Source organism: Gorilla gorilla, chromosome 1, assembly GCF_029281585.2.
Source record: "Gorilla gorilla gorilla isolate KB3781 chromosome 1, NHGRI_mGorGor1-v2.1_pri, whole genome shotgun sequence".
NCBI lineage: Eukaryota > Metazoa > Chordata > Mammalia > Primates > Hominidae > Gorilla > Gorilla gorilla.
In genome coordinates this window covers 227,933,509-227,960,134 of record NC_073224.2, presented here as the reverse complement: position 1 = coordinate 227,960,134, position 26,626 = coordinate 227,933,509, and the positions used below count along the sequence as shown (strand labels likewise).

Genomic DNA, 26,626 nt, shown 5'->3' with positions numbered 1-26,626 from the left:
CTATTTCAGTAAAGTCTATTTCCTTTGCAGTGTGCAGCTTCTAATATCACACCTCAGGTGGTGCAGCCTTGGACCTGTGTACAGTCACCCTAAGAATGCAGTGTTTTCCACAGGGCTGTCTTGACTTTCTCCTTCCCTGATCTCTCTGTTAAGCTCTGTGCCTCTGTTGGTCTCACACCCAACTATTAGCCTCCACTAACTGCAGGCTAATTGTTCTACTGTTTTCAAAAATGCTCTGGGGGCTGTAATTGTGCTATCTGCTTTTCCAAGCCAAGCTCCTCCAGTGTGTGCTATCTTCAGGGGTATCCATAAACATGCGTAAGAAACCAAAAATTACATTATTTATCATGAGTTTTAAAAAGATAATTACACCTGGCCGGGCATGGTGGCTCGCGCCTGTAATCCCAGCACTTTGGGAGGCCGAGATGGGTGGATCACGAGGTCTGGAGATCGAGACCATCCTGGCTAATGTGGTGAAACCCTGTCTCTACTAAAAATACAAAAAAATTAGCCGGGCATGGTGGGGGGCACCTGTAGTCCCAGTTACTCAGGAGGCTGAGGCAGGAGAATGGCGTGAACCTGGGAGGCGGAGCTTGCAGTGAGCTGAGATCACACCACTGCACTCCAGCCTGGGTGACAGAGCGAGACTCCATCTCAAAAAAAAAAACAAAAAACAAACAAACAAACAACAACAACAACAAAAGATAATTACACCTAGACAGAATAGTGAATCTTATAACCCTCTAAGACAAACCTAAGTAAACTCTTACAAAGATACAATGACGTAAAAACACAAAAATCTGCCATGTGTATACTCACTGGGGTAAAGCCTCTTCTATAACTTTTGTTTTCTGAAACAAACAAACAAACAAAAAACCAAAAACCTAAAACATAAATAATAGGAATAAAAAAGGGGGTCTGCCTTCTAGTTCCAAGCTCCTGCAGCACTCGGAGGTTAATAACTTTCCCTTCCAGTCCCCTTGGGTGGTTTCACTTCAGAGTGCCTCCAGTAAAACACCTCCCTGTGAATAAATGGCTTTCCCTAGCACCCAAGGGGGCAGATTTTCAGCAAATTTGTTGAGTGTGTGTGTCAAGGGGAAGACACCAGTGAGTCCCCCTGGTGTAGCAGTTGAGCAACTTCTTTGCCAGTTCAGCAAATTCACACTATGCCCTTTCCAACAAGAGCTGGGTCTCAGCCCTATGGGTGGAAACGGGGTCTTTCTTGGGTGCTCTATTTAAGCCCTAAGGGTAGTGGTATTTTCTTATATGTATAGTTTCTATATTCTCCTTTTTTTTTTTTTTTTTTTTTTTTTTTTGAGACAGAGTCTCGTTCTGTTGCCCAGGCTGGAGTGCAGTAGTGCGATCTCGGCTCACTGCAACCTCCAGCTCCCATGTTCAAGCGATTCTCCAGCTTCAGCCTTCCGAGTAGCTGGGATTACAAGCATGCGCCACCATGCCCGGCTAATTTTTGTATTTTTGGTAGAGAGGGGGTTTCGCCATGTTGGCCAGGCTGGTCTTGAACTCCTGGCCTCAAGTGATCCTCCCAGCTCGGCCTCCCAATGTGCTGAGATTACAGGTGGGATTACCACTGTGCTCGGCCCAAATTAAAATTTTTAAAATTTTCAGGCTCAAAGCCTATTTCCCAAAATGGTTCCAATCATTTCTTTCTCTCTTAGAAGAAAGTAACGTGGATAAAAATTGTCCCCAAACCAGCCCTTGGCACCATTTTTAGAGGTGGAATATGAGGCTGGATAAAGCCCAGTTTTGCCTGCAATGGCATTCCTGTCTCCCGTCCCAGGACCCCAGAAGATTATTACTACCAGAAAACACGCCAATCTTTGCCCTGGTCTGGCCAGAGGCCCAGAGGATGCATAGGCGGTGACAGAGTGAGACCTTGTTTCAAAAAACAAAACAAAACTGGGGTTAGGGCAGCTAGCTAGGGAGCTGGGGTGAGACGTGCTGTGCTCACCCTAACCACACTCTGACGAGGAAAGCTGGCGAAGTCTCCTATCTTACAGTTGAAAGATCAGGCCCTGGAGGCCTATATAACCCATATGAGATCTCTTTCTAGGGTTCCCAGGAGCCGAGGTGCCCATCTGAGCCTGATCTTCCTGAAGATCTTTGGGAAGCTCACCTTCCAAGACTCCCCATGATGAGCAGTATTGATTTTTCTGGGTCCCCACATTGCTTAGGGAAACAGGTTCCTCCAGCTCCCATTGGCCCTTTTGTGCTTACCCCGAGAAGCTGGGTCAGGCCACTGTGTCAGGTGTCAGGCTTAGCCCAGAGAGAGTGAGGTGGAGGAGGCAGAGGGTGTAACCCAGCCAGGTCCTCTTCACATAAGCTATCAGACAAGCTCCTCAGGGCAGCAGCTCCTCAAGGCCCCAGGAACATGGCTGTCCCCTGGCTAGTTCTACTCTTGGCATTGCCCATCTTTTTCCTGGGGGTCTTTGTCTGGGCTGTCTTTGAACACTTCCTCACCACGGATATCCCTGCTACCTTGCAGCATCCTGCCAAGTTGAGATTCCTGCATTGCATATTCCTCTACCTGGTCACTTTGGTGAGTTTACTCTCAGGCCACGTCGTAACCTGGGGGCTTCTTCTCTTGTTCTCAGTACTTTACCCTCTTTTCCCTCTTTCACTTCCCTTCTGTCTCTCTCTCTTCGGACTCTCTCAAGATAGACTTGTCTCTTCTGTATCTGCTATTCTGTTTGCCTCTCTCTTCCCTCCCTCTGTTCCTTCCCCCTTCCCATAGACTGCCTGCCTTTCTTCCTCCCTCCCTCCCTTCCTTCCCTCCTTCTCTCCCTCCTTTCCTTCCTTTTTTCCTTCTTTCCTTCCCTCCTTCCCTCTCCTTCCTCCTTCCCTCATTCTCTCCCTTCCTCCCTATCTCCTTCATTCCCTCCCTCCCTCCCTTCCTTCCTTCCCTCCTTCTCCGCTCCTTTCCTTCCTTTTTCCTTCTTTCTTTCTCTCCCTCCCTCCCTCCTTCCTCCTTCCCTCCTCCTTCCTTCATTCTCTGTCTTCCTATCTCCTTCCTTCCCTCCCCCTTCCTTTTTTCTTTCCCTTCTTCCTTCCTCCCTGTCTCCTTTCTTCCTTCCCTCCTCCCTCCTTCCCTCCCTCCCTTCCTTCCTTGTTTCCTTCCTACCTTCCTTCCTTCCCTCCTTTTGTTCCTTTCTTCCTTCCTCTCTCCTGCTCTCTCTAACTCCCTTCCTTTCTTCCTTTAGCATCAAACATTTACCGAGTGCCAATCACTGGGCTCTTTTCTGAGAATTCAAAAACAATTTCAGACCCAGTTCCTGCCTTCCCCGGGCTTGTGGCCTGACAGCCCCTGCACCTCCTTCAGCCGCGCACACTTTCACCCTCAGTGCACTGACTTACCTACAGGTTGTTTCTATTTTATTTTACTTTTTTGAGATGGGGTCTTGCTCTGTTGCCCAGGCTGGAGTGCAGTGGTGCAATCATGGCTCAGTGCAGCCTCAACCTCCTGGGCTCAAGCGATCCTTTCCATCTCAGCCTCCCAAGTAGCTGGGACTACAGGTGCACACCACCATGCCCGGCTAATTTTTGTACTTTTGGTAGAGACAGGGTTTCGCTATGTTGTCCAGGCTGGTCTAGAACTCCTGGGCTCAAGCAATCTGCCCGCCTTGGCCTCCCAAAGTGTAGGGATTGCAGGTGTGAGCCACTGCACCTAGCCTCACAGGTGTTTTTTCCTTATTCATCTCTGTAAGCCCAGTCCTACTCACAGAGTCTGGTATCTGGTAGGTGCTTACTTTTGTTGATATACATGAATTTACCCAGCATTTCTTTTTCTTTTTTTTTTTTAATTTAATTTTATTTTTTATTGATCATTCTTGGGTGTTTCTCACAGAGGGGGATTTGGCAGGGTGGTAGGACAATAGTGGAAGGAAGGTCAGCAGATAAACAAGTGAACAAAGGTCTCTGGTTTTCCTAGGCAGAGTGTTTGTGTCCCTGGGTACTTGAGATTAGGGAGTGGTGATGACTCTTAACGAGCATGCTGCCTTCAAGCATCTGTTTAACAAAGCACATCTTGCACCGCCCTTAATCCATTTAACCCTGAGTGGACACAGCACATGTTTCAGAGAGCACAGGGTTGGGGGTAAGGTCATAGATCAACAGGATCCCAAGGCAGAAGAATTTTTCTTAGTACAGAACAAAATGAAAAGTCTCCCATGTCTACCTCCCTCTACACAGACACAGCAACCATCCGATTTCTCAATCTTTTCCCCACCTTTCCCCCCTTTCCACAAAACCGCCATTGTCATCATGGCCCGTTCTCAATGAGCTGTTGGGTACTCCTCCCAGACAGGGTGGTGGCCGGGCAGAGGGGCTCCTCACTTCCCAGTAGGGGCGGCCGGGCAGAGGCGCCCCTCACCTCCCGGACGTGGGTGGCTGCTGGGCGGAGACGCTCCTCACTTCCCAGACGGGGTGGCAGCCGGGCGGAGGGTCTCCTCACTTCTCAGACGGGGCGGCCGGACAGAGATGCTCCTCACCTCCCAGACGGGGTCGCGGCCGGGCCGAGGCGCTCCTCACATCCCAGATGTGGCGGCGGGGCAGAGGCGCTCCCCACATCTCAGACGATGGGCGGCTGGGCAGAGACACTCCTCACTTCCTAGATGGGATGGCGGCCGGGCAGAGACGCTCCTCACTTTCCAGACTGGGCAGCCAGGCAGAGGGGCTCCTCACGTCCCAGACGATGGGCGGCCAGGCAGAGACGCTCCTCACTTCCCAGACGGGGTGGTGGCCGGGCAGAGGCTGCAATCTCGGCACTCTGGGGGGCCAAGGCAGGCGGCTGGGAGGTGGAGGTTGTAGCGAGCCGAGATCACGCCACTGCACTCCAGCCTGGGCACCATTGAGCACTGAGTTAACGAGACTCCGTCTGCAATCCCGGCACCTTGGGAGGCCGAGGCTGGCCGATCACTCGCGGTTAGGAGCTGGAGACCAGCCCGGCCAACACAGCGAAACCCCGTCTCCACCAAAAAAATACGAAAACCAGTCAGGCGTGGCGGCGCGCCCCTGCAATCGCAGGCACTGGGCAGGCTGAGGCAGGAGAATCAGGCAGGGAGGTTGCAGTGAGCCGAGATGGCAGCAGCACAGTCCAGCTTTGGTTCGGCATCAGAGGGAGACCGTGGAAAGAGAGGGAGAGGGTTCGGCATGAGAGGGAGACCGTGGAAAAGGGTAGAGGGAGAAGGAGAAGGAGAGGGAGAGGGGGAGGGGGAGGGAGAGGGGGAGGGGGAGGGGGGGAGGGGGAGGGAGAGGGAGAGGGAGAGGGGGAGGGGGAGGGAGAGGGCTACCCAGCATTTCTGAGTGGCTGTGCCAGCCAGGCTCTGAGCAGGGCTTGGGGATTGGGGGTTTGGGGTGGACCAGCATGCACCCAGAGTTGCAGTGGATTTGGAAACAGTGGTGTGACATCTTGTTTGTGGCAGGCAACCTGAGTTAACCCCAATGTCCCAACCCTAGGTGGAGACCTTATAGAAGCCAAACAGCTCCTACTGATTCCAGGGCAGCTGTGGAGGAGGATGAGGAGGCCACGCTTAACTGACAGCAGGGCTTAGGAATAAGGAACAGAGACAGCAGCCGGACTGCCTGAGTGTGTGTCCCAGCTCTGTCACTCACTCGCTGTGTGGTCCTGCACCGTTTACTTAACCTCTCTGTGTCTCAGTTTCCTCATCTGGGAGGGTTAATATGTTTAGAGATGTTTAGTGAATTCGTAAAATACATTTCTGTGCTGCTGGAAGTGTTCCCCATGGGTTACAAAAACATTTTCTAAAAGATCACTTTAGAGACACCAACAAGTTCAGTGTGCAATGGCATCAATGCCACTGACGCAAGGAGACAGGGCAAGGATGTAGAAAGTACTCTTGTCCTCTCATTTGGAGAATGCAGTCAGCCTGGAATTAGGCAGTCTCAAGCCAGTGGCTGCAATCCACATGGAGTTACTAGTTGGGTTAGAGCCCCAGGATTTAAAACGAGGGCCTAAGATGTTCAGGTGGCCCAGAGAAATGGAGATTTTTCTAACTGCCAGTGTTTCTCCTCAAAAGTAGCCCACAAGCTAAACATCTACTGATGACAGCTGCTACGGGCTGCTCACAGGGGACTCTGAGATGGGTCTGCAGCCGCTGAAAGGGTGGATTCAGCTTGTGGCGTCCTCTCTCGATCCCTCCAGCACTGGGGCCTCCCAGGGCACACTGCCCATCATGGGGTGATGATCATGAGGATGAGGACATACAGTAGTGAATGTTCATTCGGTTCCAGAGGACAGATAGACAACACAGGAACAAGAAGTTTAGGGAGGACAAGGAAAAAGCTAAAAAGAGTCTATGGCCAGGAAATCAAGAGCTTTGTTTTGGTATCAGACCACCCTCTGAGCCCTGAAGCCCTCACTTACTCGTTTTGTGGACTCATGTTTTTGTGCCTTTATTTTCTTCTCCGGAAAGTGAGGATTTTTTTTTTTTTTTTTTTTTTCTGAGACAGGGTCTCTGTCACCCAGGCTGGAGTGCAGTGGCGTGAACACGGCTCACTGCAGCCTCCACCTCCTGGTTCAAGTGATTCTCCCACCTCAGCCTCCCATATAGCTCGGACCACAGGCGTGCACCATCACATCACGCCTGGCTAATTTTTTGATATTTTGTACAGATGGGGTCTTGCTACATTGCCAAGGCTGATCTTAAACTCCTGGATTCAAGCAATCCTCCTGCCTTGGCCTCCCAAAGTGCTAGGATTACAGGCGTGAACCACTGTGCGCGGCCCAGGGGAGGCTTTTTATAGGGCGACATGGGGATTAAATGAGAAAAGCACTGAAAATGCACAGCACAGTGCTGGGTGCTTAGAAAGTCTCAATAAAAGTCAATTATTCATAGTATGCTTATTAAGTCCCTGAAGGCAAAGATAGATGTAGCATTTCTTGAAATTATTATAGATTTAAAAGTTGCTATGAATGATTTCAGCCTTTCTAAAATATATAAACAGTAATATAACAAACACTATTGCTTTTCTTTTTCTTTCTTTCTTTCTTTTTTTTTTTGAGACAGTCTTAGTCTCTTACCATGTAGGCTGAAGTGCAGTGGCACAATCATGGCTTACTGCAGCCTTGACCTCCTGGGCTCAGGTGATCCTCCCACTTCAGCGTCCTGAGTAGCTAAGACTATAGGCGCCTGCCACCATGCCCAGATAACTTTTTTGTATTTTTTGTAGAGACCAGGTTTTGCCATGTTGCCTAGGCTGGTCTTGAACTCCTGGGCTCAAGACATCCGCCTGCCTTGGCCTCCCAAACTGTTAGGATTACAGACATGAGCCACTGTGCCCAGCCACTATCGCTTTTCTGTTTTTGTTTTTGAGATGGAGTCTTGCTCTGTCACCCAGGCTGGAGTGCAGTTACGCAATCTCAGCTCACTGCACTGCAACCTCTGCCTCCTGGGTTCAAACAATTCTCCTTCCTCAGCCTCCCAAGTAGCTGGGACTACAGGTGTGTGCCACCACGCCTGGCTAATTTTTTGTATTTTTAGTAGAGATGGGGTTTCACCATGTTAGCCAGGATGGTCTTGATCTCCTGACCTTGTGATCTGCCCGCCTCGGCCTCCCAAAGTGCTGGGATTGCAGGCATGAGCCACCTCAGCTGGCCTGCTTTTCTTTTAAAGGGCAAATGATGTAATATTTGTCAAGGAGTTTCAACAGCTATTTAAAATTCTGGACCTCAGATCGATCTATCTATCTATCTTTCTTTCTTTCTTTCTTTCTTTCTTTCTTTCTTTCTTTCTTTCTTTCTTTCTTTCTTTCTTTCCTTCCTTCTTTCCTTTTTTTTGAGATGGAGTCTCACACTGTCACCCAGGCTGAAGTGCAGTGGCATGATCTTGGCTCACTGCAACCGCCACCTTCTGGGTTCAAGTAATTTTCCCACCTCAGCCTCTTGAGTAGCTGGGACCACAGGCATGCACCACCATGCCGGTTTTTTTTTTTTTTTTTTTTTTGTATGTTTTGTAGAGATGGGGTTTCTTCATGTTGTCCAGGCTGGTCTTGAACTCCTGGGCTCAAGCAGTCTGCCAGCTTCGGCCTCCCAAAGTGCTGGGATTACAGGCATGAGCCACCACGCCTGGCCACTGGACCTCAGATATTTTTAAAATCTCGATGCTCCCATGTATAATCTTAATAATCAGTTTTCCTCTCTGCCTCTGTCCTAAGTTACCAGCTATAGAAAATGTGGACTCAGAATTGGAAAACCAAACCAAAACCAAAACAAAGTAACTTCGTGGCATAGCTAGTGGCCATCACACAGTACAGTGTGATGTTAAACTTTCCGGGGTAGTGCGATGCCTATGGAGGTTTAACATCAGACTGCATTGTTCAAAATCCCCTAAACAAACATTTCCTGTTCTAGATGCTGGAGACAGAGGGGAAGGTGCTGAGATCTTTGCTCATGAGAAGCATTTGGTTTGGTGGTAGGAACAAACATGGGTGATCAGATCCACACAGTAAAGCCCCAGAGGAGTTCTAAAGAAATCTTTAGAGGCAGAGGTTGCAGTGAGCTGAGAGTGTGCCACTGCACTCCAACCTGGGCGACAGGGTACTGAGGGCCTCCAAGAAGGCAGTGGCCATTACTATGAGAGGGAGGAGGATGGCCCCACGTGAACATGACTCTTGAGCCTGGATATGAAAGTCAGTTTGGTGTCCAACCACCTGCTGAACAGGTAAGAAAGGCTCCCAGGAAAAAAAGGGAGGCATGGAGAAGCCCACAGTGCGTGGGCAAACAGGGCAGACAGCTGGGGAGATTAGCGCTGGGGCCAGCCTACCCCGACAACAGGTGCCACGACTTAGGGAGCTCACAGCCGAGCAGGTGAAGATCCATGCTGGTACAACATAGAGGCCTGGGGTTTTCAGATGTGGGGCAGTTGATGGGAAAAGCAGGTGACCTCCACCTTGCAGATCAACTCGTTCTCCTCCAACTAAAGCAGGGAAATCATTATTTTGTTTGGAGTTCCTTTAGGAGGACCTCTTCATGGAGGGAACCGATTGGGGTAGTCCGTGGGACCTCAGACAAGACCCAGTGGGTGCAAGCAAGAGAAAGGGTGGGGCTCACACTGGCCAGGATCCACTGGGGAGGCACTCTATGTAGGTGATCACATCCCATCCTCACACCTCATCCTTGGACTATACACACCATGCTTCTCATTTTGGGAAGCTCAGAGACAAATTGAAGCTCAGAGACAGTGATGCCCAAGGCTTTTCAGTTCATTGGAGTTTGGGTTCAGACTTGAGCTTGGATAGGCTTGGCTCCGAAACCCAACCTCTTTCTTGGTTAGCAGTTGAGAACACAAATTTTGCATCTTACTTGTTGAACAACCCTGGGCAAGGAACTTGACCTTGGCATGTCTTAACTTCCTGATTTATAAAATGGAGCTGATAATTATGCCTGACTTAGAAAGGTTGCTGAGAAGATTAATCAAGTTAATGATCCAAGCCACTTGGGCCAGTACTGGCACATTGTAAATGTCTGATAAGTATCAGCTGTTCTTGTTCTTGTCCTTCTTATCATTCCTTGCTGTTTTCCTTATGACAAAGACACACTCCAAATGTGAGGTCTGTGGGAGAGATTATCCAGAATCGCTGAAATGTACTTAGTACATGAAATATGACACCTTGTAACTATATTTCGTGAAATATTCAGATGTTGAATTGTTTATAAGTAGAGTGACCGTATTAGTTTAAAAACACATTACTCCCTTGACCTGAGCCCACAACAGACATCCCTAATTGATCACGTTGCTCTTTTTCATTGAACATGGACACAGTTAGGAATCCTTCCTAACCCAGAATGATGTGTTGATACAGGTGAGGAACTATCTTTGCACCCCAGGCTGGGGAGAGTCCAGCACAGAGCCATAGAGAGGGAAGTTGCTGGCCAGTTGCCTTGGCCAATTGGCTCTTCTTTCTTTTTTCCCCCGAGGTGGAGTCTCTCTCTGTTGCCAGGCTGGAGTGCAGTGGCGCGATCTCGGTTCACTGCAACCTCTGACTCCCAGGTTCAAGCGATTCTCCTGCCTCAGCCTCCCGAGTAGCTGGGACTACAGGCGCTCACCACCACGCCCAGCTGATTTTTGTAATTTTAGTAGAGATGGGGTTTCACCATGTCGGCCAGAATGGTCTTGATCTCTTGACCTCATGAGCTGTCCACCTCGGCCTCCCAAAGTGCTGGGATTACAGGCGTGAGCCACTGCGCCCAGCCAACAGTTGGCTTTTCTAAGTCAGTGGCTTCTTCCCAGTCAGCCCCAAGCTAGGCTACCCTTTGGCAAATTCACATCATTATTCAATCAAGAGCCTCTGGGGAGAAAAGTTGGAAAACCCAGCCCTCTACCTGGACACAATCCAGAGCCTATGGATTCCTGAAGAGCCCCCTGTACCTACAGGAGGCAGGTGAGAAACTGTGAAAACATCCTAACAATTCTAAGTGTCAGGGAATCTACCATCCAGATTCTAACCTCTCCTAATGTCTGGCTTTCTTTTGTTACCTCCAACAGGGGAATATATTTGAGAAGCTGGGAATTTGCTCCATGCCCAAATTTATTCGTTTTTTACATGATAGCATGAGAATTAAAAAGGACCCTGAACTTGTGGTGACCGACCTGCATTTTGGGACGATACCCGTGAGGCTGTTCCAGCCCAAGGCAGCATCTTCCAGACCCCGGCGAGGCATCATCTTCTACCATGGAGGGGCCACAGTATTTGGGAGCCTGGGTAAGGGGCTTCCCTGTGGCTTTGTAGAGGAAGGGCCTCATCTGCATGCATAGCCTAGCTCATGCCTCCCGCAAGAACCCTTCTACAGTAGCTTAAAGGAATCAGTTGTTGGAGATTTTTATAGCATTAATAGCCCAGACTAAGGGCTTTGGGCTCAGGTCAGTAGATAGTGTGGCAGCTGACATGGGAATCCTTTTCTTTTCTTTAATATGATGGTCTCAGTCAAGATGCGGACAGCAGTGTCATGGTGGGGCTGTCGCAGAGGCTGTGGACTCCTCTCTCCCCTTTCTACTGCTAGTCAGTGGCCTGCCCTGTCTCATTTACAATGATCCCAAACCCATGTATTTCCCTCTAGCTCTGCAGTATCATCATGACCCAAGACCCCATCCTTGCTTGCCTGCCTCCTTGCACCCCAGCCTCCCAGCCATGGGTCTCCCTGATTCACCTCTCACCCCTCATATCTGGTCCCCATCCAGCAGCAAGAGGGATTTTTTTTTTTTTTTTTGAGACGGAGTCTCGCTCTGTCGCCCAGGCTGGAGTGCAGTGGCGTGATCTCGGCTCACTGCAAGCTGCACCTCTCGGGTTCACGCCATTCTCCTGCCTCAGCCTCCCAAGTAGCTGGGACTACAGGTGCCTGCCACCGTGACCGGCTAATTCTTTTTTGTGTGTGTGTTTTTAGTAGAGACGGGGTTTCACGGTGGTCTTGATCTCCTGACCTCATGATCTACCCGCCTCGGCCTCCCAAAGTGCTGGGATTACTGGCGTGAGCCACCACACCCAGCCTTCCAGAGGGATCTTTTAAAAATACAAGTCAGAGCTTGTCAGTCCTGCACTTAAATCTCTCCTGTGCCCTTCCATGAAACCCAGACTCCTCCCACAGCCTCACCCGGGTCACCTGTGGTGTCCCTTACCCGTTCACTCAGCTGCAGTCCCAATACGCGTCTATCTGCTGCAGACACTTCAGCTCCTTCTCACCACCGTTCTCCACCTGCTGTTTCCTCAGTCTCAAAAGATGCCCTTCCCACCCCTGACACTGCATGGCTGACTACGCCTGGTTCTTTCAGTTGTATCTCAACTGTCCCTTCCCAGAGTTGTCTTGATACCGGTGGGCTGGGGGATGTCCCCAAAGGCCAGTGGCACCTCCAGCTGGTGTTCCTGCTCTTGAAACTGTTGTGAGAATGAATTCAAGGACAAGTCAGAAAATAGTGAAAATACAGAGATTTGTTGCAAAGGGAAAAGCACACACTCAAGAAAAGGGAGTGGGATGGACTCAAGAGAGACAGGCCCAAAGAAACGCTACCTTTATGCATTTCTTTAACCAAGGGGTGGACTATTATGAAAATTCTTGGAAAAAGATGATGTTTTCTCGGAACTGTGGTGCCACCCATTTATACACCAAATATGGTGTCCCCATAACTGTCCTGTCACTGGTGGGTGTGTGTTTAACATGTTAATGAACACGTAAGGAGGTCCTAGGAGAAGCCCAGGTCCAATCCAGTGCCATGTTGGGTCCAGTCGGTCTTAGCCAGCTTGGTCCACACCCTGGCTTTTCAGGGTTTTATCACCTTCTGCGGCTATTTCAACAGTTTCCTTTTGCTAGTCATGTGAAACTGCTGCCTGGAATTTTCTATTCTTCTGCGACCACCCTGTGTAATTCCTATCTCATTTTTTTTCCCTCAGAGATTTCCATCTCCTATACTTAGGCGTTGATGACGGGGGAGGTCAGTCTTCAGTATCTACTTTCTGCTGATTAGGGGTCTTGGCCCCGCCTAGTGTAGGCTTGGAAATCTCTGGATGCCTAGCCTATGGGTGACCCAAGGTGGGTCATCAGGAGGATCTGAATCTGAGGCAGGGATTGGTTGGAATCCTTCAGGGCCATCCTTTTGACATGGAACTGTTGCAGTCTATTAGGTTGGTGTGAAAGTAATTGCAGTGTTTGCCATAAAAGGCAAAAACTATTTGCGCCAACCTAATAGAAGACATAAACTTTACAAAGAGATTAAACAAGCAAGGACCCAAGATCAGAAGTAATAAGACAGCTATTAGAGGTCCCAGGAAAGGTAGGACTCATGTCACACTTGGTAGGTATCCCTGGATGGAGTCCCACATGGTTTCAGCAGTGACGTTATTGAAATTATACAGCCAGATAGCCTGCTGGTAAAACTTTGAACATGCAGTTCAGCTAATCCTGAATTGTTGATATAAGAACAACAGGTATGGTTTATTACCACACAAACCCTTCTGAGTGGTTTATGCTCTGGTCCTGTTAGGGCCTTGTACAGTGGCTTAGTAATGAGCGCAAATCCTGGGATCCAAATCCTGTAAAACCTTGGCACACCCAGGAAAGTTCTAAGTTGCTGCTTTGTTTGTGGAGGTCCTACCTTCAAGACTGCCTCCTTTCATTTGATGGACAAGGTCTGGTTCCCTGGGCTTAGGATGTGCCCTGGATATTTTACTTTACTTCAGGTTTAGAAATCTGGGCCTTGGATGAAGAGAACCTATACCCTCTTTTTCCCAGGAAGTTTAGGACCTGAATGCTATTCTTCTCTGAGTCCTCTCAGAGGGACTGCATACAAGGATAATATCCACGTATTAGAGTATCCTCCCCTTTCTAGCTCTAGCTCCCTTAATTCTCATGCCAAGGGATTTACAAACATGTAAGTCCTATCCCCAAAGCCTGGAGGCAGTACTGTCCAGGTGTGCTGTTGGGAAATGGTAGTTCCAGGATTAGTCCACTCAAAAGCAAACAAATACCGAGATTCAGGGTGCAGAGAGAAACCATCCATAAGATCTAATACCATGAACCAATTGGTGTCTCCCAGTATTTGGGTAAATACGGTATAAAGATTTGGCACTACAGGATGTAAGAGAATTACGGTCTCATTGTAAGTCTTGAACTACTGTTTGGTTTTTGGACAGGAAAGACAGGAGTATTACAAGGAGATCTGCCTGGAACCAGGAGGCCATGTTTTAACAACTTCTCAATTAGAGGTTGCAGTCTTTGCCTGGCTTCTGATTTAAGAGGATATTGATCCTTGTATGGGGAATTATTTTTGTCTTTTAAAGAGATGATCACTGACTGAGCATGTATTGCTTTGCCAGGAGTTTCTTGGTTCCATACTTGTGGGTCTACTTGAGACCTTATTTCGGTGTGTGAGTGGGTCTCCTGTTTTTCTGAGGCTGATTTAGAAGCAACAAGCATTGCCGATAAGGAGGGCTTTCTAGGGCCTGATAAAGTGGCTTCATTTATTGGGATGGCTAGGAAGTCCCATCCCTGTGGGGGTTCAGTCAGGCTGGTGGGAAGAATTTTAGTTATAATAGCCACAAACCTTCCTGGAAGGCCTGAAGGTTTTTGCAAAAATCTCAGGATAAGGTTATGGCTGAAGACAACCTAATCCTTACCTTGAGTAAATAGCTTAAAGTGGGTACAAAGGAAGATAGAACAGTTTATCTAAATAGCTTGTTTACTCACGTGGTCCTAAGACTAACCTTTGATCATTCATGGGCAAGACGGCCCTCTCCGGGGTAGGGGCGACCAGGTTAATTACCCACAGGTGTGTTGACTCAAGCCTTTGTCAATTAATCTTTACTGAATAAATACGAGTCTCACTGGCTGGTCAGGGCTGTGGCCACTGACTCTTTACAGCACCTTGCTTGGTGTCTGTAAGTGGCTCGGACGCTCAGCCGGACTGGCAAAGCAGAATATATGTCAGTACATGTTATTCATCCGTTGTTGGGTCAGGGTCTCGCACATCCCAACAAACAAATGGGACATTCCGACATAATTAGAAACTCATGAGTTAATATATATACTATATAGACTATACTATATATATAGTCCTAGCCTGCAGCTCAGGGGTAAAGCACTTTGATTTTGGGGTGCCATCAACACCTGTGACACTGTAGTTTTTGGAGGATAAGGGCCCAGGGTGGCTGTTTAGGAGAGAGTAACTGGCCCCTGAGTCAATTACGAAATTAATATTTTTACCAGCCATGTCAAGAGTCACTGAGGCTCCTCAGTTGTGATGACCATGATTTTTGTGGGGGCTGCCAGGAACCTCAGGCCTCTTCAGTTCTCAGTTATGGCCATTATGGCATCGGGTGTCCCCTGCCTTCAGAGCTCAGGGCAGTCCCTTTCCCAGTGGTCCTTCTGCTTGTAGTGAGGGCAGGGTCTAGGTGGGCTCCCTGGCTGGGACAGTCGTTGCTCCAGTGTCCCAGCTTTTCACACTTGAAGCAGTAACCATTGCCTGCAGGTTTGCTGTTAGGTCTGTTTGACCAACGACTGAAGCCTCCCTCTGGGTGACCCTGGGTTTGTGGGGCACTGGTTGCAGAGTTACAGTGATGGCTATCATTTGGGCTTGCTCTTCATCCCATTGTTTGCCATGCCGGGTCTTTTCAGCCTCTTCAGCCCTGTCCCTATTATTGAATATCCCAAAAGCTACATCAAGCATTTGATTAACAGGCATTTGGAGTGCCAAAGCCAATTTCTGTAATTTTCTCCTGATGTTGGGCACTGACTGGCTAATAAAGGGTTCTGATAAAGAGCCATGAAGGCCTATATATATGGTATTTCAGTCCTTTTCTCCTGAGATTTACAAAAAAGACCTAATCGCAAGATGGTATTAAAATTTAGGGTTTCATTCTCTGGCCATTGCACCCTATTTTCCAACTTATATTGGGGCCAAATGGTGTTATAGAAAGAAATGAGTTTCTTCTAAGCCCATCAAGTTTAAAATTACTCCAGTTTTTAAGAATGTGTCCCAAAGGGGAGTTGGCAGAGATGGAAAGTTACCCATGGCCTTGGCTTGTCCTTGGCATGGCTTGAGACAGAAGGGGAAAATAACAGTATGGTTCCCTCATGGATGGACTGGTCCTGGCATTTTATGAAATGTCCCTTGTGATTGGCCAGCTCCATGTCCACGCCAGGGAGACAGGCATCCCAGTTCCCTTGGCTGGCTGCCTCAGTGTCCAGGCATCCCTGGAGCCCTACTGTCCTTGGCATCTAGGCATCCCTGGAGTCTCAGTGTTGCCCAGGCATCCGTGGCCCCTGGGGCTTTAGAAATGGGAAGGTCGAGAAGGGCAAGCTGTGGGCCTGCAAGCTTGCTGATATCCATCTGAACATTTACCACCAGCTAAAGCTTGGGAGTAGAGATGATTCAGTATGGCCAAAAAATAGGGACCTTGAAGGGAGCACTTGGCATTCCAGAGAACAGTATCTAAGGGGCCTATCCTGCTGCATCTAAAGAGTTCACTAAGCTTTCGGGTGAAGTGTGAGGAAGAAGCATGAGAAGAGAAAAATCACAACAGTAAGGTTTAAAGAAAGACAAGGAGAAAACATTTTCCAACTAGCGTCAGTGTATTGGCACAGCTGGTCCCTTGGGAAAACAGAAGCCCCTTCCCAGGAAAAAGTCATAGTGCTCCTTAGAAACCATCCATCCACTGCCTGGTATGGGTTTTTACCCTACCACCCTCATTAGCCTCGTGTCAGGGAGGACCATGCTGCCTCAAAGCTTCTCAGTGTAAGGCTGGGCATGGTAGCTTATGCTTGGAATCCCAGCACTTTGGGAGGTTGAGGCAGGTGGACTGCTCGAGCTCAGGAGTTCAAGACTGGCCCTGGCAACGTGGTGAAACACCCCTTCTCTACAAAAAATACAAAAGTTAGCTGGGCATGGTGACACATGCCTATAGTCCCAGCTACTCAGGAGGCTGAAGCAGGAGGATTGTTTGAGCCCAGGAGGCAGAGGTTGCAGTGAGCTGAGATCACACCACTGCACTCCAGTCTGGGTGACAGAGAAAGACTGTCTCAAAAAAAAAAAAAAAAAAAAAAAAAATCAAACAAACAAAACCCAAAACTACTCTGTGTAGGCTGAAAATTTCTCATCTCTGCTTGTCACCCACCAGGGTGAATTGGGTTTTCCAGACTGAGGGAGCAGCAGGGAGGCAGGCTGTAGCTAGCTCCAAGAAAGAAGGAAGAAAGTAGTAATTCCAGAGAACAAGAGGACTCAAACTAAGGTTGGAACGGGACTTACCAATTGCCAGTGGTTCTAAAATGGGAGCGATGATGTTCCTGACTGGCTCGCCACAAAGATGATACTGCTGGTCTGGGGGAGGTCCCCAAATGCCAGTGGAATGTTGACCCTCGCCAGTGTTCAGGCTCTTGACACTATCATGAGAATGAATTCAAGGACGAGTCAGAAAATGGTGAAAGTACAGAGATTTATTGCAAAGGGAAAAGCACATAGTCAAGAAAAGAGTGCAGGCAGACTCAAGAGAGACACGTGCGAGGAGGATTGGGGCTGCTACCTTTATAGGTTTCTTTAACCAAGGGGCAGAATATTCATGAAAATTCCTGGAAAATGGTGGAGTTTTCTCAGAACTGTGGTGGCACCCATGTGTACACCAAAATGGGTGTCCCAGAACTGCCATGGTACTAGTGGGTGTGTGTTTAGTATGTTGATGACATAGAAGGAGGTCCTAGGAGAGACTCAGGTCAAATCCAGTGCCATGTTGGGTCCAGTCGGTCTTAGCCAGCTTGGCCAACACCCTGGCTTTTCAGGGTTTTATCAGTCTCTAGCTTCTGCAGCCATTTCAAGTTTCCTTTTGCTCATTGTGTGAAACTGCTGCATGGAATTGTCTTGTCTTGCCTTCTCTTCTCCCCTTCTCTCTCTCTCTCTTTCTTTCTCTTTCTTTCCTTCCTTCCTTCCTTTCTTTTTCTCTTTCTCTTTCTTTCTTTTTTTCTTTCTTTCTTTCTTTTTCTTTCTTTTCTTTCTTTCTCTGTTTCTTTCTTTCTCTCTTTCTTTCTCTCTTTCCCTCTCCCTCTCCTCCCTTCCTCACTCCCTCCTTCCCCTTCCTTCCTTCCTTCCTTTTTCTTTCTTTCTTTCGAAACACAGTCTTACTCTGTCACCCAGGCTGGAGCACAGTTGCACAATCTCAGCTCACTGCAACCTCCACCTCCCGGATTCAAGCGAGTATCGTGCCTCAGCCTCCCAAGCAGCTGAGATTACAGGCGCGTGCCACCACACCTGGATAATTTTTGTATTTTTAGTAGAGACGGGGTTTTGCCATGTTGGCCAAGCTGGTGTGGAACTCCTGACCTCAGGTGATCCACCCGCCTTGGCCTCCCAAAGTACTGGGATTACAAGGGTGAGCCACCACGCACGGCCTGGAATTTTCTATTCTCCTGTAACCACCCTGTGTTATTCCTGTCTCAGCCTCCCTGGACATCTTATCTAAGAACTCTCCGTGCTGACTGCTGCCCTGCCCTGCACCCCTGTATCCACCCCCGGCGCTGATGCTGCCCTGCCCTGCCCCCCGTGTACACCCCCTGCACTGATACTGCCCTGCCCTGCACCCCTGTTTCCACCCCCAGCGCTGATGCTGCCCTGCCCTGCACCCTGGTCTCCACCCCCGGCTTCATCCTTGTTAATTTTCTTCAGGTACTTGACACAGTCGGAGCTCATTTTGTTCTTTCATGGGTTTCCATATTCAGTACTTGACTCCCCCCACTAAAAATGAAGAGTGCAAGAAGTTTTGTTTGTTGCTGGATCCCCAGTGCCTGTTGTTTTCATTTTTTGAATTGAATGAATGAATGCATGAATAAATAGATGGATGGATGGGGGAATAAGTGGATGAAAGGATGAGCTTGCGAATGAACCAATTGATATGGATGTATGGACCGACGCATGGACACATGCGAGAAAAATTTGCCCATAGGAAAAGGCGGGCTTCTCCCGGTACATAACTTCCCCGAGATTAGGATGTACTGCCACCTGGTGGTGGGAGTGACGATGGACAGTCTCTAGCTGGATCTGTTGTCATGGCAACAGAACCCAGTTCCTGGCCTCATGGACCTGACAGTCACCTGAGGGAGCTGGACACTGAAGTTATTGCAGATCATGATAACACAGGTGGTATGGAGAAACTCACAGCATCATTCCGATTTAGCTCTTCTCATCAGAGAAGTCAGATTTGACCTCAGGCTCAATGGATGAGGAGGATCTGGCCCTTTGGAAGCGGGAAAAGAGCCTTCTAAGTGAGGGCCGGGGCTAGAGGGAGGCACTTGCTTCAGGCTCCAAATTCAGAGGATGCCAAAACATTCATTAATCAAGATAAGTAATATTTTAATGCAATGTTTAAAAAAACAAATATTAATGCAAAACAATTATGATGAACAAAATGTCAAAATGTATACACAGGCAGGACCCAACAGGGCACAGCAAGTGTGCAAGTGAAAAGTAGAAGCCTGTTTATATACATATATATATTTTAAGGACAGGATCTTGCTCTGTCACCCAGGCTGGAGTGCAGTGGCGTGATCACAGCTCACTGCAGCTTCCAACTCCTGGGTTCAAGTGATCCTCCTGCTTCAGCCTCCCGAGTAGCTGGGACCACAGGCATGCACCACCACCCCCAGGTAATTATTTATGTATTTGTTTGTTTATTTTGAGACAGGATCTCACTCTGTTGTCCAGGCTGGGGTGTAGTGATGCAATTATGGCTCACTGCAGCCTCAACCTCCTGGGCTCAGGTGATCCTCCTGCCTCAGCCTCCTGAGTAACTGGGACCACAGGCATGTACCACCATGCCTGGCTAATTTTTCAGTTATTTATAGAGACGGCATTTCCCTGTGTTGCCAGGCTAGTCTTGAACTACTGGGGTCAAGTGATCCCCCCACCTTGGCCTTCCAAAGTGTTGGGATTACAGGAGTGAGCCACTGTGCCTGGCCTAATTATTTTTACAGAGACGGGGTCTTGCTATATTGCCCAGCCTGGTCTCAAACTTCTGGGCTCAAGTGATCCTCTTGCCTTGGCCTCCCAAAGTGCTGGGATTACAGGTGTGAGCCACTGCACCCAGCCAAGCCTATTTAAAATTTTGATATTTTGTTCAACATACAATTTTTTGGCATTAATTGTGATTTCTTAATTGCATCCAAATGTTATTTTTCTGTATGGCTGAGTGTTGTGGGGCTCCCTTAATTTTGCACCCAAGGCGATGTCTTGCCTACCTCACCCTAGTCCTGGCCCTATTAAGTCTAAGTGGGAGGGACAGTAAGTGCAAAGCTCTGAAACAGGGACGACCTGACATGCTTGGGAAAGGAGGAATGTCTGGGTTGCATTGGGAAGATGACACCCAGGTTGGCCGCGGGTGGCTAGCAGAGGTCTTTACTTTGTCTGGGCCTTAAAATCACCTGGGAATTTTAAAGTCATATTCACACCCAGATCATACCCCAGGCTAAGTGGGCAGGACCCAGGCATCAGCATTTTTTTTTTGAGATGGAGTCTTGCTCTGTCACCCAGGCTGGAGTGCAGTGGCATGATCTTGGCTCACTGCAACCTCTGCCTCCTAGGTTCAAGCAATTCTTCTGCCTCAGCCTCCTGAGTAGCGGGGACTACAGGCATGCACCACCATGCCCGGCTAATTTTTGTGTTTTTAGTAGAGATGGGGTTTCACCATATTGGCCAGGTTGGTCTCAAACTCCTGACCTCGTGATCCACCCACCTCAGCCTCCCAAAGTGCTGGGATTACAGGCGTGAACCAGGGCATCAGTATTTTTAAACAGCTCATCAGATGACTGCAAGGTGCAGCCAGGGCTGAGACCTACTAGTATGGAAACTTCAACTTAGGGGCTGACTGCTCCGACTCCATTTAGACCCCTCTGTGCCTCTGGCTCCATTCGGAACCATTGCCATCTCCCTCAAAGAGCATTAATGAGGCATGCACCCACTTCAGCAACCTCCCCCAAACCCTGGAATTACCTGGTGTGATTTAGAAAATCCTGATGCCTGAGCTTCCATGCTAGAGATTCTGATTTAATTGGTTTGAGGTTTAGCCTGGGCCTGAGGACTTGTAAAAACTCCCTGGTACCTCTATGTATGGCTGAAGTTGAGAATGACTGCATTAGAAGTGTATTTGGCAGTGATTCTGTGTCTGCCACTGTGCTAGTATGTTCTACGTACTCATATTGATGGACCTGCCTCTGAGAACTTCATATGCACCACTCCACTAATAGAAACATCCCGTCCAACCCTTGTTTATTTCTTGATCAATATAAATTTATAGTTATTATTAACATCCTAGGGCAGGCATGCCTAACTTCCCTTGGTTTTGTCCATTTCAGATCACTAAGATTTCCAGGTTCCTGGTTTCCTCCACTGTAAAATAAATGTTGCAGAAAGTGAGCCCCAAGGTGAATTTGAGTCCCAAAATTCAGGAGGTTGGGGACAGATGTATGATTTGGCCTGGCTTGTTGGCTCTGCCCAGGCAGAGGAGGCAAGGATAGAAACAGAGAGGATGCCACACCCCACACCAAGACTGTCAGCTGGCTCTTCCTGGGGGCTGTGGTGAGATGGTTTGGGTCCTACTCATGCGCTGCTGCTCTGAGTGTTTTTGTCTTGCAGATTGTTACCATGGCCTGTGCAATTATCTGGCCCGGGAGACTGAATCTGTACTTCTGATGATTGGGTGAGTTTCTGGAGACAGCTGGTAGGTTCCACAGGGGTGAGAGGAGATAGGGTAAGTTCATGGGTGATTTGTAGATCAGAGAGGCTCTAACTCCCAAGAGGCAACTCTTGGACATGCATCCACAGAGACAGGCGCAGCAGTGCTCGAAAGAGCAAAAACCTGGAAGCAACCCACATGTCCATGAACGGGGGCATGCATGAATAAACCGCAGCACAGCAACTGTTAGATTACATAGCCATGAAGATATTATGGATTTTTCCACAGCAATTTAAATAAATGAACCAGAAAGGTGTACCATATTGCAAATGAATCTTAGTAGTATAAAACTAAGTGAAAAATGTTCAAAAAATTACATAAAGCCTGATACTCATTTTGCAAAGGTAAAAACGTTAAAACCAAAAGAATACTTTCGAGAAAAACACATAGACGTAACAAGACAATGTAACATAGAAAGAAAAAAATGATAGATACAGGATTCAGGGTAACCATTCATTAAGTTGGAGGAGAAGCAAAATGGCATGATGGTGGGTTGGTGAAGGTGATGGGCAAGATTCTGGCTGTTGTTTGGGGTGATGGTTCTGCAGGTGCTTATTGCATTGTTAAAAACTAACTAAGCTTCTGGTCCTACAGGAACTAGTGTTGAGAGTGTCTTAAGGTACAACCCTGGTCCTATAAAAACAAAAGGGAGATGGGGGCATCTTTAGAGTGGATGGAGGGGGCAGTAGGGGCTACTCACTAGGATTCTGGTTCTTGGCTCAAGAGATCTCACATCACTGGGAAAGAGTTTAGAGAAGGCCAGTGAGAGAAATTAAAATCTGCCTTTTTAGATTCTACCTCTACAATGGACCTCCTCAAACCTTAGCTGCCCCTAGGCTTTGGTAGACAGAATAGCTGTGTGACTTAAACAAAGTCACTTAACATCTCTGGTCCTCTCTGATGAGATTGAGGAAGCCAGCACTTTCTAGTATTCATCAACATACCTCCCAGGTGGCTTACCATTGTGTCTGAAATTCCACCATTGCAGTCTATGTCACCAAAGGCCTTTGTGCTAATAAAAACATCCCTTGAACAGGTAGCACATAAAGGTATCAATAAGCACCTGCATTAATACCTTGTAGGAAATTGCTTAGGATACCATTATCCCAGATACTTAGACCTGGTGCAGGGGCCAGGGCAGTTTTGATAGAGTGGCTGATGGAGCTGCGTGCACAGATAAGGGCTTCCAGGAGGCTGCAGGGAGACAGTAGCTGAGAGGAGACTCCCTGAGAGACACTGAAGGAAGGGAGATGTCTAAGGCCTGGATGGGACTCCCTACCCGAACTCTTGTAGAAGATGGGTCTTTTGACCTTTGGTTCTGCGAAGCCTTCACCTCTGGGTGAGTTTCTTAGTTTGGGCTGCTGTAACAAATTACCATAGATGGGGCAGCTTAAACAACACTTTGATTTCTCAGAGTTTTGGAGGCTAGAAGTCCAGGATCAGGGTGTCAGCATGGTCAGGCTCTGACGAAGACCCTTTTCCAGGCTGTAGACTGCCAGCTTCTCCTTGTATCCTAGAATGGCAGAAAGAGAAGCCAGAGAGCTCTCTAAAGCCTCCTTCATAAGGGCACTAATCCCATTCATGAGGGCTCCACCCTCATGACCTGATCACTTTCCTAAGGCCCCACTTCCTAATACCCTCACATTGCAGTGTAGGATTTCAACATGGGAATTTTAGGGGGACACACACATTCAGTCTATCACAGTGAGCAAGAGAGAAGTGTAGGGAGGCACAGGAGAATTTATGTCTCTTTCTGGCAGGTCACAGATTTTGCCAATAGAAAGTACCTAATATTTGTTATCCCCTTTATCATGTTGGAGTCATATATTCAACATTTGATGAGGAGTATTCATTTCTAGAAATGGGAAAATGAAAGCTGAGGTTTGTACTCTCTGCTACCAGGTGAAGGGGCCACCTCCCTGCAAGGACCCTCTAAGAAGCATGTGTTTTGCCTGAGCTTAAATAGGAATCTGCTTCGATAACATTGATAGATTTATCAATATATTGACCATCTAGGAAATGGGCAATAAGATTATTGGGCGATAATTGTTTCCTAGATGGGCACTAAATTATGCTGCAATCAATCAAACTCTATTTTGAAAGATGAGGTGTTAACTTTTAAAGGAAACAAAATTCAAGGTATAATAGAAGGAAGTGTTTTCAAACTGGTTCTTTTGAACCCTAGAGTTCCCTGTGATGCCTTACAGGCAGCTATGGAGGTCAAAGAAGAAGAAGAAAGAGTGAGGGCTTATGTTCCTTACCCTTGGGCAAAACCAGAACAACTGCATTTGTTTATTTTATACAATGGGGCTCTTATATAATTTTTTTCTTCGAAATGAAAAAAATAATTTTGTTGTTCTAAGTTGAAAGCCACTAGTCTAAGGTGTTATTTTTCCTTATGAGCTTCTTCCAAATTTAATGTGATAATTAGAATATACTTTTTTGATGTTTTCTTTTCTTTTTCTTTTTTCTTTTGTTTTCTTTCTTTTTTTTTTGAGATGGAGTCTCACTCTGTCTCCCAGGCTGGAGTGCAGTGGCACAATCTTGGCTCACTGCAACCTCCACTTCCTGGGTTCAAGTGACTCTCCTGTCTCAGCCTCCCAAGTGCCTGGGATTACAGGCTCCCACCACCACACCCCGCTAATTTTTGTATTTTTAGTAGAGATGGGGTTTCACCATGTTGGCCAGGCTGGTCTTGAACTCCTGAGGTTGAGTGGTCCTCAGCCTCCCAAAGTGCTGGGATTACAGGCGTGAGCCACCGCCCGGCCTTGATGTTTTCAGTGATAGATTGTAAGAACAGAAAAGACGATTAGCAGCCACTTCAACTTAACATTTAAGAGAACAATTGTTTAGATAAACTCTCTACTCCAATCAGTTAAGCCAAACTGTTTCTATTTTTTTATTCATTCCTTTCTGTTAACTTAATCTCAATTTATGCATTAATTAGCTTGTTCATTACTGTTCTTAAAAGCTCATTTTAAAGTTCCTTTTCTTTGCCCTTGAATTTCTTTGAGGGGACATACTTCGGAAACCAAACCTCAGGATACTGAAGACCAACGCCCTAGTGTTCTTCACCAGCTGCTGGCACCTGGGTCTTCCGTAGCTTGAGCTGCGGGTTTCCAGGCTAGCTTTCCGTCTCCACATTACACCTTCAGAACACTCCCTGCCCCTCTTGCCTCCCACACTGCAGTGCAGTGGTGTAATCACAGCTCACTGCAGCCTCAACCTTCTGGGCTCGAGCAATCCTCCTGCCTCAGCCTCCTGAGTAACTGAGACTACAAGTGTGTGCCACCATGCATGCTTAGCCAATTCTTTTAAATTAGATTTTTGATTTTTTTTTCGTTTTGTTTTTGAGATGGAGTCTCGCTCTGTCGCCCAGGCTGGAGTGCAGTGGCGCGATCTAGGCTCACGGCAAGCTCCGCCTCCTGAGTTCAGGCCATTCTCCTGCCTCAGCCTCCTGAGTAGCGGGGACTATAGGCGCCCGCCACCACGCCTGGCTAATTTTTTGTATTTTGTTTAGTAGAGACGGGGTTTCACCATGTTAGCCAGGATGGTCTTGATCTCCTGACCTCGTGATCCACCCGCCTTGGCCTCCCAAAGTGCTGGGATTACAGGCGTGAGTCACCATGCCTGGCCTAGATTTTTGATTTAAAAAAAAATTCTGCCTGAAAGTAGCTTCTTCTTGACTTTAACTTTAGTGTTCTCTCTCCCTTTCTCTACAGACAAGCAGTGGGACTGGTAGTGGTTTCATTTGCCTTTTTTTCAGCCATTGCTGGTTGTTTTGCTCCCAAAGCAAATAGCTTCAATGAAAACAAAGTTGCATCACCTCGTATAGAGTTTACGGGAAGCTGACAGAGCACAGGTTTGGAGTTAAGAATCCTTGCCTGTATGACTCTAGGCAGGTTCTTCACATGCTCATAGGAAGACAATGGGGATAAAATCCTTACTTCATAGGGTTATTCTGAGGATTTAATCAGATATAGTCTTGTAAGGGGGTTGAGGATTCTGTTGAAACAGCTCCCTAGCAACACTGTCCACACTGGCATAGTGTTGCTCCCTGTTTTCGTTTTAGGTACCGCAAGCTTCCTGACCACCATTCCCCTGCCCTTTTCCAAGACTGCATGAATGCCTCCATCCACTTCCTGAAGGCCCTGGAAACCTATGGGGTGGACCCCTCCAGGGTTGTTTTCTGTGGAGAAAGCGTCGGAGGCGCAGCGGTGGCCACCATCACCCAGGCCTTGGTGGGCAGATCAGATCTTCCCCGGATCCGGGCTCAGGTTCTGATTTATCCATGTGTCCAGACATTCTGTTTGCAGTTGCCATCCTTTCAGCAGAACCAAAATGTCCCATTACTTTCCCGGAAGTTCATGGTGACTTCTCTGTGTAACTATCTGGCCATTGACCTCTCCTGGCGTGACGCCATCTTGAACGGCACTTGTGTACCCCCAGATGTCTGGAGGAAGTACGAGAAGTGGCTCAGCCCTGACAACATCCCCAAGAAATTTAAGAACAGAGGCTACCAACCCTGGTCTCCCGGCCCTTTTAATGAAGCTGCCTATCTAGAAGCCAAACATATGCTGGATGTAGAAAATTCACCCCTGATAGCAGATGATGAGGTCATCGCTCAGCTTCCTGAGGCCTTCCTGGTGAGCTGTGAGAATGACATACTCCGTGATGACAGCTTGCTCTATAAGAAGCGCTTGGAGGACCAGGGGGTCCGCGTGACATGGTACCACCTGGAGGATGGTTTTCACGGATCCATTATCTTTTTTGATAAGAAGGCTCTCTCTTTCCCATGTTCCCTGAAGATTGTGAATGCTGTAGTCAGTTATGTAAAGGGCATATGATAGTAACCCTGGGGCCCCGAGGAGGAAGGGGCAAGTATGGACTCTACCAGAAACCGGGTGCTTTAGTGAGTTCTATTTTATTGACTAAAGAGGTGCTACATCAATGCTTGGGGCAGCTGGGAAGGGTGAGAAGTAAGCTAACAGTCTTGCTTAGTATTCAAGAAAATCCAAACTGTGTCTGTTTCCTTCCAGCACTAACAATGTCCATTGCTGGATCTAGGGACATTCTCTAACATTCCCATTTAGGTGAAATAAATATCAAAAGGAGAAAAAAATGCCTTTAAAAATTTCTCAAAGCCCCAACATATAAGATCTGTGCAGAATAAATGCCAACAACTGGTCATACTGTCAGTGGTGAATTTGTATCCATGAAGACAAAGCATTGCTGGAGGGGCATCTAATTGTTCCTGCGGCCAAAGGTCACTGGGTCAAATCTCGACTTTGATTGGCTCCAGCTGGTCCGAGAAATGCTGTTGCAATGAAATTCTACCCTTGACAATGAAGATCTCAGAGGGGATTGTGGGAAAGAGAGAGACAGGGAAAGA

The 26,626-nt window shown here is 47.7% G+C and overlaps 1 protein-coding gene across 1 annotated transcript; it reads left to right on the top strand.

The window, feature by feature from the left end:
• Positions 1-1,926: 1,926 nt before the first annotated feature.
• Positions 1,927-26,422, top strand: AADACL4 (arylacetamide deacetylase like 4). The gene is made up of 4 exons (XM_004024665.4): positions 1,927-2,557; positions 10,521-10,737; positions 21,135-21,198; positions 25,307-26,422. Exons 1-4 carry the CDS (start codon positions 2,390-2,392, stop codon positions 26,079-26,081), a joined length of 1,224 nt encoding a protein of 407 aa, XP_004024714.1. The 5' UTR covers positions 1,927-2,389; the 3' UTR covers positions 26,082-26,422.
• Positions 26,423-26,626: the final 204 nt, after the last annotated feature.

Excerpts from the sequence above, each read along its gene's own strand:
- AADACL4 (XM_004024665.4), top strand. The coding sequence starts at position 2,390 with ATGGCTGTCCCCTGGCTAGTTCTACTCTTGGCATTGCCCATCTTTTTC. Across the intron at positions 2,558-10,520 it reads TCCTCTACCTGGTCACTTTG|GGGAATATATTTGAGAAGCT; the intron begins GTGAGTTTACTC and ends TACCTCCAACAG. Across the intron at positions 21,199-25,306 it reads TCTGTACTTCTGATGATTGG|GTACCGCAAGCTTCCTGACC; the intron begins GTGAGTTTCTGG and ends TTTTCGTTTTAG.